Source organism: Coregonus lavaretus (genome assembly GCF_964263955.1).
Source record: "Coregonus lavaretus genome assembly, chromosome: 2".
Lineage (NCBI taxonomy): Eukaryota > Metazoa > Chordata > Actinopteri > Salmoniformes > Salmonidae > Coregonus > Coregonus lavaretus.
This window is the reverse complement of record NC_139989.1, coordinates 37582496-37596176: the sequence shown is the minus strand read 5'-3', so window position 1 is coordinate 37596176 and position 13681 is coordinate 37582496. Positions and strand designations below refer to the sequence as shown.

The 13681-nt window shown below is 42.7% G+C and overlaps 1 protein-coding gene across 1 annotated transcript; it reads right to left on the bottom strand.

The window, feature by feature from the left end:
* Window positions 1–139: 139 nt before the first annotated feature.
* Window positions 140–10081, bottom strand: LOC311137681 (E3 ubiquitin-protein ligase TRIM39-like; the record flags this gene model as incomplete). Its single annotated transcript, XM_084172217.1, has 9 exons — window positions 140–1573; window positions 1819–1994; window positions 2218–2244; window positions 3893–3919; window positions 5924–6001; window positions 6652–6823; window positions 7097–7330; window positions 7766–7861; window positions 9455–10081. 9 exons carry the CDS (start codon window positions 10079–10081, stop codon window positions 1208–1210), a joined length of 1803 nt encoding a protein of 600 aa, XP_084028343.1. The 3' UTR covers window positions 140–1207.
* Between the last annotated feature and the right edge of the window lie 3600 nt (window positions 10082–13681).

Here is a 13681-nt window from a genome sequence, read left to right as displayed (position 1 = left end):
TTGTACTCCAGTACCCTCTTGTGGCTGAAACCAACAGCACCTATTGCAGCTGAAGTGGTGTAGCAATAATATAACAGTTCCAATGACCAAGTGTAAAACCTGAGGCATTTATATCAAAAACTGAGGCACTCCTTTTTCTCCCCCCCAATACATTTTTATTGTTAAAATATACATATTGGGACAGACAGCAGACAATAAGAACAAGCAATATTGCCACAAAATAAATAAGCAACTCCTTGCTGTAAATAGCCACAAAAGACATTGGCATCTTTCACAGCCTTCCACTGTAATTGTGTATGGATGGTGATTCAGCAAAGGTCTATGATCATCATCAACCATAATTCTGACACAACTGTAAAACATGTACCCATTACACAATGCTGCAAACAGGACAGACTTCATTTCCAGATCTAGAACAAAAGTAATTTGTGCAGCGTTTCCCAAACTCGGTCCATAGGACCCGAAGGGGTGCACGCTTTGGTTTTTGCCCAAACACTACACAGCTGATTTAAATGATCAAAGCTTGATGATTAGTTGATTATTTGAATCAGCTGTGTAGTGCTAGGGCACAAACCAAAGCTTGCACGCCTTGAGGTCCCGAGGACCGAGTTTGGGAAACCCTGAGTTAGTGTGAAACAACCTTGAACAATGCAAGAGATCCTCAACAGGACCTATCCACCAAGATAAATAAGAAACTTACACTGAAGCAACTGACACAAATATTAGAAAATTATGACAACGAAGAGGGTTAGAATACAACAAGTGTACCATTGTGATTTCAGATTCCAATTCTGACTTACTAATTCCTGACCATGAAGTAATGCCAAGATTCCACACAAGTGTTTTGCCCCATCACCTGCCTTTCAGTGCATCAGTACATTGTGAACCAGTGTGTGTGCAATGTGTCAAATGTGCGGTGGGTACAGGACATAATGCCAACAGTTGAAATGGAGGTTGCAGACAAAATGTAGAGATGAGACTTCTCTCCATCTTATTTTCACCCCATACACCTCAATTTCTCTTTGTCCCCTTCCCCCCTCCGTCTCACATGCCTCATCTCACTTCCCCTTTTCTCACAATCCCACACTTTCACTCCCACTATTAAATTGCCTCACTTTCATCTTCAAGCACATTCACCCTAAAAACGTTCATAATTTTCTATACATACGCTCACCATTCATTCTCACTACCGTCTCTCCCTATCCTCTCACTCGGGCACGCTGCCACACTGTGTGGTCATGAGAGCCAGGGGCACCTCCCTGTCCCCAGTGCCCAGCAGAGGAAGCATCCTCTCAGAGAACTCTGCCACGCTGAAGCTGTACACCTCCGAGCCTGTCTTGGCATTGTAGAAGGTCACCTGACCCACCTCGCAGTCCAGGTAGACGCCCACTCTGCGGAGGCGCACCGATGTCTTAACCTTGGTGAGGGCCGGGGTGGTGAGGGCACGCAGGTGGGTGCCCCCCCACCAGAGGGCGTAGTAACCGCTATTGGGGCTCATGTCAAACAGACCTTTCCTCTGGGCTGACTCCCGCATCACGCCCACCTTCCAGTCTTTATTCTCACCCACGTTCACCTGAGATGAAGAGATAGAAAGAAACAAAGATAAAGTGATACCGACAAAAGTGTGAGTGGGGAAGAGCATGCAAGGGTGAATCCTAAATGATTTACTCTCCTAGATTGCATGTCCTACACATTTCTAACATCAAATGCCTAAATAGACTCAATCAATACAACTGAAGCCACTATTTCAGTCATTTCTCCCACCCTCCAGTTTCTATGAGATCCCCCCCCCCTAACTCTTGACCCCTGCCCTCTCACCTCCCAGTAGTGTCGCCCCGAGGTGAAGCCCTCTTTGGCCAGCACGCAGGACCAGACGTCGAAGCGCTGCGTGCTGTTCCTGTAGAACTGCAGCTTCTCTCCTCTCTTCACCTGCTTCCTGTCGTCAGAGAGGATGAGGAAGGGGTACGCCGTCACCGGGTTTAGCGTCACATCCGCTGTGAATGAGAAGGAACATGAAATGGTCAAGGCTCAGTCGAATAATGTTAGGAATCATGGCCAAAAAGACAGTGGTGACAGTGAGATGGCGTCTTGTGTAAAACAGACAATTATTTGGAGAGCTTTATTGGAAAACATTAGTCAATCACTACATCCAGTAGTACAGTAAGAGAAATGGTAGAGATCAGATCAGGATAAGATGGTATTTAGATCAGAACTCACCTAAATAAGACTGGATCTTCTTCAGTCCTGAAAGAAAAAGTAATTCGATGAGTCTCTCTTTTCCAATACATAGAAACTACTATTGGTTTGATTAGTTAAAGGCCCAATGCAGCAGTTTTTTCAATAATCAATATCAAATCATTTCTGGGTAACAAAAGTACTTTACTGTAATAGTGTTCCATTAAAATTGACAAACATTTTTGCTTTTTAGCAAAAAACTATCAAGGAAGAATTTTGCTAGGCGTGGTCTGAGTGGGGAGGGGAAAACTTAAAACTAGCTGTTATTGGCAGAGAAGTTTGGAACTCTGTTATTGGTTTATTAACCAATTTACCACCTGGTGATGTCACCAGGCAAGCCGAAACACCCACCCATGCAAACAGGTTGATTAGAAGATCCTGTGTAGATTGTAATTTCAACCAGCAACTATCAGGAAATAACACTAACTAGGTTTCCATCCAATTAGCGACAGATTTATATTCTAGAATCTGCATAAAGAAAATATGCATTTCCCACCAACTTACTTTTGCAGATAAAAATCAGTGTGTAATGACAGTGCACACAAAATTTACTTTTTCGCTTAAGTACTGATGTACTGAACAAAAATCTAAAATTCAATGTGTTTCAATCGCATGTGTCACAAAAACTGTTGTGTTAAATAGCAAATGTGCCTACTCTGGTCTTGGCACGTGCGCTCTAGCCAACAGCTTGCAGATACTGTGCGGGTAGGCTACTCTACATGATGAGATTATTATGGATTAGAGCGAGAAATTTTTTATTTGTCAAATGGCAGTCAAGCATCAATCATGTCACCAGAATAAGACCCTCAATATTTATTGGAAAGGAGCCTCAAGATCACTGTGCACTTTCACCACCCTGTGAAGTTCATAACTTCTTTCATCTGTAGCCTAATAAATCGCATGGTTTCCCAAGTTGTAGTGGGAGGACCACACACACACCATATCATCACGTGACTCCAAGTTTACTTCGATATGATGGTTATTATATCAATATGTGCATTAAGGCGTTTCCACCGCCATTTCTTGCCTAATTAATTTGACTGACACAAAAATTATCTGCTAGCATTTTACAAATTGTAGCGAAACTTCCTGTTTCCATCACAGCTGTCGTGATTTTTTATACTGTACGACTTTACTTGCATAAAACTGTGGATGAAAATGTGGTTAGTGATTAACTTTTTTACACTTTTACAGTGTTCGTTTCATCAGCTGTGATACAAAACACAGGAAAAACTGAACTTCGACTGCACTGGGCCTTTAACTATTAGTGAACTATTGTGAAGGTGGGGGAAGATGTTCTATTAGATGTATGTGTTTAAGAAGAGCATACATTGTCGAACTATAAAGTCAAAAAACGACAGACAATCTTTAGGTCTACATCAAATTAGTTATTTTAAAACTTCTTCAAAAAGGGGCATCGTGAATCACCAAGCACCAATCTTCTAAAAAGGTATTTGAAGTAAGTGAAAGGAAACAGCTTACAAACCTGTTTGAGTTTAAGACATTTGTCTAACATTTCCTTTGAGCTAAAACATCACAAAGCATCTGCAAAATATCCCATCTCATTACCCAATAGTTCATTCACATGGGTCCTAGACCCTAACCCAAAAGAGAATCTTTGGAGTGGAGAGCGCCAATAGAGTGAAGACAGACATACCTGATCCTGATTTGATCTTTTTTAGATCTGAGGGGAGAACATGAAGACATGTTGTTTAATGGAAGTATGTGTGAGTACAGAATGAAAACTTTAAAAAAAGGTCCAATGCAGCCATTTTTATCTCAATATCAAATCATTTCTGGGTAACAATTACCTTGTTTTCAATTAAAATGGTCAAAAATAAACTAAAACAGCTTCTTCGCTAAATGCAATATCTCAAGCAAGAATTTAGCTAGGGACTGTCAGAGTGGTCTGAGGGGCCTAATTGGAGGAGTGTAATGGTAGAGATGTGTAACTTTAAACTAGCTGTTATTGACAGAGAGAAGGGCAAACTCTTGTTTCAGGAGGCCTTTTCAAACCGCTCTTACACAAAGTGCTTTATCATAGATTTAAAAAATGTCAGGATTATTCCAACCGTAGTGTGGAAATACAGTGCCTTCGGAAAGTTCAGACCCCTTGACTTTTTCCACATTTTGTTACGTTACAGCCTTATTCTAAAACTAATTAAATCGTTTTTTTCTTCTTATCAATGTTCACACAATACCCCAAAATGACAAAGCAAAAAACAGGTTTTTATAAATAGTTTTCACATTTATAAAAAAAAATCAAAAAAATGGAAATCACATTTACATAAATATTCAGACCCTTTACTCAGTACTTTGTTGAAGCACCTTTGACAGCGATTACTGCCTCAAGTCTTCTTGGGTATGATGCTACAAGCTTGGCACACCTGTATTTGGGGAGTTTCTCCCATTCTTCTCTGCAGATCCTCTCAAGCTCTGTCAGGTTGAATGGGGAGGGTCGCTGCACAGCTATTGTCAGGTCTCTCCAGAGATGTTCGATCGTGTTCAAGTCGGGAATCTGGCTGGGCCACTCAAGGACATTCAGAGACTTGTTCCGAAGCCACTCCTGCATTGTCTTGGCGGTGTGCTTAGGGTTGTTGTCCTGTTGGAAGGTGAACTTTCGCCTCCGTCTGAGGTCCTGAGCGCTATGGAGCAGATTTTCATCAAGGATCTCTCTGTACTTTGCTCTGTTCATCTTTGCCTCGATCCTGACTTGTCTCCCACTGAAAAACATCCCCACATCATGATGCTGCCTCCACCATGCTTCACCGTAGGGATGGTGCCAGGTTTCCTCCAGATGTGACACTTGGCATTCAGGCCAAAGAGTTCAATCTTGGTTTCATCAGACCCTTTAGGTGCCTTTTGGCAAACTCCAAGCGGGCTGTCATGTGCCTTTTACTGAGAAGTGGCTTCCGTCTGGCCACTCTATTATAAAGGCCTGATTGGTGGAGTGCTGCTGAGAGATGGTTGTCCTTCTGGCAGGTTCTCCCATCTCCACAGAGGAACTCTGGAGCTCTGTCAGAGTGACCATCGGGTTCTTGGTCACCTCCCTGACCAAGGCCCTTCTCCTCCGATTGCTCAGTTTGGCCGGGCGGCCAGCTCTAGGAAGAGTCTTGGTGGTTCCAAACTTCTTCCATTTAAGAATGATGGAGAGCACTGTGTTCTTGGGGACCTTCAATGCTGCAGAAATGTTTTGGTACCATTCCCCATATCTGTGCCTCGACACAATCCTGTCTCGGAGTTCTACGGGCAATTCCTTCAACCTCATGGCTTGGTTTTTGCTCTGACATGCACGGTCAACTGTGGGACCTTATATAGACAGGTGTGTGCCTTTCCAAATCATGTCCAATCAATCAAATTTACCACAGGTGGACTCCAATCGAGTTGTAGAAACATCTCAAGGATGATCAATGGAATCAGGATGCACCTGAGCTCAAATTCGAGTCTCATAGCAAAGGTTCTGAATACTTGTGTAAATAAGGTATCTGTTTTTTAATTTTAATAAAATGCACAAACATTTCTAAAAACCTGTTTTTTGCTTTGTCATTATGGGGTATTGTGTGTAGATTGATGAACATTTTTCATTTAATCCATTTTAGAATAAGGCTGCAACGTAACAAAATGTGGAAAAAGTCAGGGGTCTGAATACTTTCGAATGCACTATATATGACAATTTAAATTGACCCACCTCGTAGAGACCACTGACTCTTAGTGGTCCGTAGTGTCTGTACACTCATCATACTGTCGCTCTCCCGTAGAGAAGTAACTGAAATACACGCATAATGTGTTATATTAACAAACAATTAGGTCGGTCCACACCATACAGTGCATTATACTTTATCAGGACAGGTGTGATAGTTATGCAGGTTATCGGTTTCTCATGTGTTTCCTTGTATGTTCGTGTTCCTTCTGGTATTTTTACAACCCACTTTTGTCAATGACTCATTCTTTACCAGACCGATGTTGCAACACAGCAATGGATGACAGAAGTACGAGTTCTATTGGCATGAGGTATTTGAGTAGGAATGGTATTTTGACTGCTTACAGACTGGACTGACTACTTTCAGAGTGACTCAGCAGAATACCTGTCTCGATATTTACCATCCACTCGGTAATTTATGAGAAACTTCACCCGAAAACCACAGTAGGGGAACAACTCATGATGACTACACAAAATAATGATGTTGTAGATGATGAAGAGATGTTTGGTAACATTATGATGAACATTATGGAAATGATCCAAATAATTACATTGATAGAACCCACAATCTGAAAATAATAAAATTAACATTGTGAATATTTGGTAACTGTGACGTCCATTTTGAAAAGGATAATGATGATAATAAATAATGATGATATGACTATGGTGATTATGAGATTGGTTAAAACTATGAAAGTGATGATGGTGCTACTCACTGGAGCCTCGGGAGTGCACCTCCCCCATGCGGATCTCATCCATACTCTTCTTCAGTTCCCCCAGAGCCACCTTCACCTCCCCCAGAGAGAAGTGCAGCGACACCTCCGCCTCGGCATCCAACTCCTGGGTGTCAGAGTCTGCCTGTAGGGGGGCACTCGCCTCCTCAAAACTCTGAAAGTGGGTTGAAGGCAGGCATTGACAGATATGTTCAATTGAAAGACTTACAGTTCATAGTTTAACATCAGTGGAATGGACGTGAACTCTGGTAATCTCTCTGATAGCTTGCACTTATAGTGGCCATTGGAACGTACACGTGGTACACCCAGTGCATGTCCCATTACCCTCAAAGTGCGAACCCCACCCAACTATTACAACAGACAAGGTAAATGAAGTGCACCCACAAATGATAAAAGGTGCCTCAGCTAAAACACATTTCCTCTGTACCTGGAGGAAGCCAATGTGGTCATCAGACGTGGCCTGGGCTTCTAGTCTGGATCGCCGCACCTGCAGCTGGCCAAGCTCCGCCTCCAAACGAGTCACTAGTCCCTCCCCCCTTGTCTCCACGGACGCCTGCTTCTCCTCGATCCCGCCCACCAGCTCTTCACGTATCCTGTTCACCGAGCGACTCAGGTTCCCCAGCAACTGCTCCACCTCCGACAGCTCACCCCGTGCATAGTTCTACAAAGAACGGAGAGGAGTAGGATTAAGTTGCTCCTTGACACTGATTTAAGGTCAGTTTCTTTCTCTCCAGTTGAGGTAATTATTGTGATCACAGGTCAAAGAAGAAAAAACATAGTCAACTGGCAAATTTGTGAATAATCAATCCTAAAATGTGTGTTGTTTTTTTACATTTTAATCTAGTTTTTTCTGTAATGTACCTGCTCCAGGGGTATGGCAAACATCATTTGGGTTGACTAAACAAACTGTCTTGACCTGCTAATAGCGACTGCAGCGGGAGTAATGGTTGTTAGTAGACGGTACCAACACTAGAGGGAGTGGTAGCGTGATCTGATGAATATGAAGCCCAACATGTTTTGAGGGGATTAGTGAAGGGGTAGAATAGATCGATCACAATGTTGATACAACGTCGGGGCCTGTGAATCAGCTGCCTACCCTGACGGTCTCCAGTCGGCTCTTGAGCTCATTCAGACGGAGGCTCTTCCCTTCAATCCTGTTCTGAATCTCCAGTTCCGTCTTCCCAATGAGTTTCTGTGTGACAGACAAAGGACAGTAAAGAGATGGAGGAAGAGAGACAAAGAGACCAATTATGTGAATGCAGTGTCATTGAGAGTATATTTGGCATCATGTCAGTTCACTACTTGTCCAAACTAGACAATGCTGCTGGCCTGCTGCTGCTCAAACGGGCTCTCTTAGGGAACACTTTCAAGTAAAATGTGCTTTGTGAAGTGCAAAAAACAACAACCTATAAATGATTTTTAGATGCAAATAGAAACATTGCTCTTGAAATAGCCATATACATTTCAGATAACATAATGAAATACATTCATTCAAGAAATCATGCATGTTATTCATTTGCCTTGAGCCAAACCCATTATCCACAAGATTAGACCTAAATCATGTAAAATTGCACATCTATGGTCAGATGCCCGACCCATAGAGATATATAGGGGACTCTAGTGCCCAAAAGCCCATTTTAGCACCATTGAGGACTAACCCTAACCCTACCCCTAACCCTAACCCATAAAACCTAGCGGTCAAACAGGGAAATGGTTCCAATTGTTTTTTTCCACCATTCATTATTCCCACAGGGGATTTTAGAAACACCTAAAATAAGGGCTGTGTTTCGTGTAGGCTTACCCTGGCGTGACGTTTTGATAACCGTGTAAATCTCTGTAGGACAAGGTGACCTTTATCAATATATTCGCCATTGTGGGGCTCTATTTTGAAGTAGTCAACTGGATGGGACTTCCTATAGGTTAAGGAAGGATCACAAGATTCCATCCGTGTCATCAGGAGGGATCAGCCAATGAATTATACTCATGAGCAAACATTCCATAACTGCAGGTGGCAGTAAATCGCAAACCTTGGCTTTATACCTGTTCAAACAACACATTCCAGGTGGCAGTGTGCACCCTTCCAGTTTGTTTGCCAACTCATAGAAGTGGAAGAAAATTGAGTACTTCAAAATAGAGATGGCCTCAATGGCGCAGGCCATTTTCTCACAAATACAATTATGCGATGAGCTGTTTCTTTGTTTTCTGCCCAGAGCCAAAGGAGGATCATGTGTTATATTTAATGACTATTAAAATACAGTGCAACCGGGAGCGGTCATATTGTGATGCAGTCATTGAAGTCATTTAATGGAAATTAGTTGCTAAATTTGGAAAGTTCAGGAACGTAGTTATCTGAAAGCGAACCAGATAAATAGCCAGTCACTGTTTTTATGCAGGTTGTTTACATTAGAAATGTGGATGCAACTTAGACAAGAACATAACCAACTCCCATCTCAGATACTAATCTTTAGAGTAAAATCTGCAATGCAACATTTTAGTGGCTTGTTTACAAAGGGGTTATCTATCCATGTCATCTGCATTGCAAGAAGCTGAGAGTCCCCTATGACATGTCTGTTCTGACTGTTAGGGCACACCACCAACCACAGAACTAAAATGAAATCATATTTCTATAAAAGGTACACATCCAACCCCAAGAAACACACCCTTAAGTAGCTTTCACACTATAGTCTTGGCACAAAAGCATCATTGAGCTGCGTGGGCCATTGAGGTTCTGAAGCGGTGTGTGTTCCAAGCGCCTGATATGAAAGCTGCTTTGCCTTCTCCTCACCTGTTTGTTGACTCTCTCTGTCTGCACGGACACGGTGCGGTGTGTGCGGTGCTCCTCCAGCACACAGATGGCACAGATACAGATCTGGTCCGTGCGGCAGTACACCTCCAGAAGCCGGTGGTGCAGTGGGCAGGTGCGGCCGCGAAGTGCTTCCCGGGGCTCCAGGAGCTGGTGGTTGGCGTAGAAGGGCGTGTTCAGGTGAGGCTGCACATGGGCCTCGCAGTAGGACGCCGTGCAGGTCAAACACGAGCTGATCGCCGCTTGTTTTTTCCCTGTGCACACGTCACATTTGATCATCTCCTCCAGAAACGGGTTGCTGTGGGCCATGGCTCCCGGTGTCTTCATGTCCAACATGTGCGGCTTTCCCGTGCCGTAGCGAGCTTCTTTGTATTTCTCTGCGATATGGGCGAAGACTCGGTTGATGTTGAGCTGAGGCCGCTCGGGGAACTGATGCTTGCAGAGCGGGCAGGTGCAGGTGGCGCTGGAGGCCCAGTAGCCTCCGATGCAAACCTGGCAGAAGTTGTGTCCGCAGGGCGTCGACACTGGGTCGTTGAACAGGTCCAAGCAGATGGAACAGGTCAGTTCCTGCTCCGAAAACAGCTCCAGGACCCCCGCCTCAGCCGTCATTGTCTCCTACGGGTGAGACAACATACTAGATCACACAAAAACATTGAACTAGGCCCATAGGTCAACACATGGGTCACAAACATTGAACTAGGCCTTTATAGGTTCAATAAACCAGATTGGTGTGTTGTAGAGGCCGATGACTCATGCAACTCTAACTAGGCTATCATTATTACTGGGCTATATATGTCTTCAACTTCCTTCAATACAAGTAGGCCTACAACCACAAGGCCATCTTTTGCCATCACCAGTTCAATAACCAACACAGAGCACAACAATTGGCCTACTAATTCTACTGCTGGTTGATGTTAGCTGACAAGGACTTAGGCTAGGGATTTAGAATTTAGCCTTCCATCTGAGGACTGCCCAAGCTGTTGAGAGTGTGGGTGTGTGGTGGTGACCCAAGTTAACATGCTGTTGATTGAGAAGCGCCCAGAGGGATGTTATCTCACCAACAGAAACCGCTTTGAAAATCACAACTGGATAGTTTTAGAATGGGCCAAGGCCTATTAACCCTTACAAGGCAAGCAAATGATGGTCACAAAATACAAGGGCTGATAAACAACTTAGCCCAAAATATGTCTGTTACAGTAAGGGCTGCATCACAAATAGTCAGTAATTCCTAAGCAACATTTTTATTAAGCATTTTGACTATGCATTCTAAAAGATAACTAAACCTGACCCTGTCTAGGTGTGTATTTTTGAGTGGGCTGAACACACCTTACCCGATCCCAGAGTAGTATTTTTAGCCTGTTTTCAGACTTGTTTGTTTTAGATTAGAGATAAGAGGTGTGTCTGACAGTGGACAAACTCTCACTGGTATGCACAGGTGCATTGTAGGCCGCCTCCACCGGGATTGGCCAAACACCTGTTTACAATCAGTGCTGATTCAGGCCAAGGGTGTATCTCAATAGTCTAAAGTGGCTACCTCTCCTCACTTCCTCGCTTTCATTTTCACTGATCCTCATCAATCTAGGTCTTCCAGATCAGTGCAGATGCAGGAAAGGAGATATTGAAAGGAAACCACTTTAGACTATTGAGATTAACCCAGAGGCACATTTGCGTTAAATAAATACTTTTTGGAATCTTACAATACTTGTTGCCTATGATCATTAACTGATCGCTATTATGGTCTTACCCTAGCCCAATAATGAACTAAAGGAGCCTACAGTGACAACATGTTTGTGGTGTCCATCTTCCATTTACACACAGGTGTTCAGAGACGCAGATGGTTACATGGAAATGTGGCTGTGTGGGAACCCTAACCCTATAAAGATGTGTAGTAAATTAACCTTTAAAAAAAAAAAAGTAGTTGTTGCTGATATGAAAGATACGTTCCGCAAGCGATGCGTGTTAATGTTTAGAGCAAGCGTCGGGGCTCTTAACAGAAATCCCACCGTCAGAAGATACTATCGTCAATAGATGCTAAAGCAGTTCCTGTCTATGAATGGGGGTAGTCTTAGCCATGCCTAAATTTTTTACATAGGTGTAAAGAGGGACATGGATGAATTCATGCAAGTCACGTACCACAGCAAGGAATTTTGAATCCCAAAACAAACAACGGTAAACGCACAATTCTGAGTCTGGTTTTTCAGAATGCTCTCCACTAGTCAATTGATATTTCTGGTCCTGCAGCATTCCATTATATTTTCGAACACTCACTCCCATGCTGTGTGTGGGATTTCTCAACAGAATTCCTACAGTGCACCTTGTGTGCTCTCATAATCCCTCCTGAAAGCACAACAATAGACTGCATTACCCCACATAGGCCTAATGGGAGCACACAAATGCACGAGAGGTCGAAATAATTATTCTGCCATGCTACTTGAAACTGACAGACAGACAAACGTCAGACATGCAATTTCAACTGATATGTGAGCTCATGGCTTTCATCCCACCACGTTTTAAGAATAGAATAGTCACTGAAGAATAATCTCTGATTCCAGTACTTCCATTATCATTTGAACACAGGTCTCTGACCACAGGTACATTTTCTGACAGACATACTGGCATTTAATTTCCAACATTGCCATAATATAATTCTCCACTTAGAGGCGGGGGACTCCATACTTCCGATGCTTTACAACACAATTTAACATGTAATCTATCAGGTTCCTCATTACTTATGTTGTAGTTTGTCCCAAAAGAAGACTCCCTTGTCCACCCATTAATCTACCTGTGTGGCATGCTAGTGATTTTCCTCTCTCGGTGACCTGAGAACTTATCAGGACACTGATGCCACAGGGCTTCACATCTGAGCCAATGGAAAATAACAGGTGTATCTCTGTATGCTCTGTAGATAATAGTCAGTTTTGTTGTGTGCGTGGCTTAGATTGTCTCAGATATGAGTGGATGTGGATGTCATAGCATACATGCTGTCAATGCATGTGAACTCCAATGCTCCATCTCCCTCAATAGAAACAACCATGGCCTCATTGCGATGCAGTAAATTACTCTCTTCCAACCCTAAGACCTTTAAAAATGTATTTCTTTGGAAAGTGATCCGTAAATCCAACAAATAAGTTATATAACCTCAAAAACACGGGGACATACTTTCAAGCTTCCCTGCCAGTCAGGTAAACAATATCCAATGTCTTATCTACTCTTATTTACTACTGCCAACTGCAGGCTGTCAACAGGCCGATTCTTGTGTCCATGCGGCTTCTATCAGCTTGGCCCAATGCCAAATGGCTGTCCAAAGCCCAGGTTTAATTTACTGTATCCAGTTGCATGGATGTTACCATCCAAAATGACATGACACATGCATTGTACTAGCTTTTATACTTTAAATGATTGGCGCTAGCTTGTCAAACCTGTTCACCACCAAGTTGCGGTGAGGTTTGTATGTAACCAACACTATGTAAATGGCTGTGTAAGAATGGAGAATAAAATACAGTCAATGGTTGTCCTGTACTGAGGCTTACCTGGAAACTTCTCAGTGACTAAACCACTGTCAATCAAGGAAGAATGGTATCTGCCAAACTGGGATTTTCACTGTTATATGTTCAGATGATAATGTCACTGTTTAGTTGTGAGTGTTTAATTTTGAAACTTATCTGACCCACATTAACAGTCAAAAGATTGGTTGGAATGAAAACATAAGAATCGTTGCTCTCATAAAGAGTATTTACAGTACTGTAACTGTACAGCAGTCAATATTGCTACACAAAAAACATTGTATGAGCTATTGGTGTAATTGTATTACAATACATAGGCATATTTCACATACAAATAATATATTTTTTGAATTGCTATAGGCTACTCTAGATCCTGTTACAAAAATTGTTGACACACAAACGTACCTTATATCTATTTTTCTTCTGGGTGCTTTCTTCTGCAATGGAGTTGAAAGAATGAAATAAGTCTGTGACTTTCCTACAAAGCTGCTGCACCACTGCCAAAAAAGGTACTTCCAGCTAGTCAGGTATATGTGTGATTGTGCGTGGGTGTGTGTTGTGATGGGTTGTTGACAGCAGCTTGCACAATAGGCAGGTGAGTGGGGGAAACAACTACAGTGCCCTGAAAGTATTCACACCCCTTGACTTTTTCCACATTTTGTTGTTACAGCCTGAATTTAAAATGTATTACATTTAGATTTTGTGT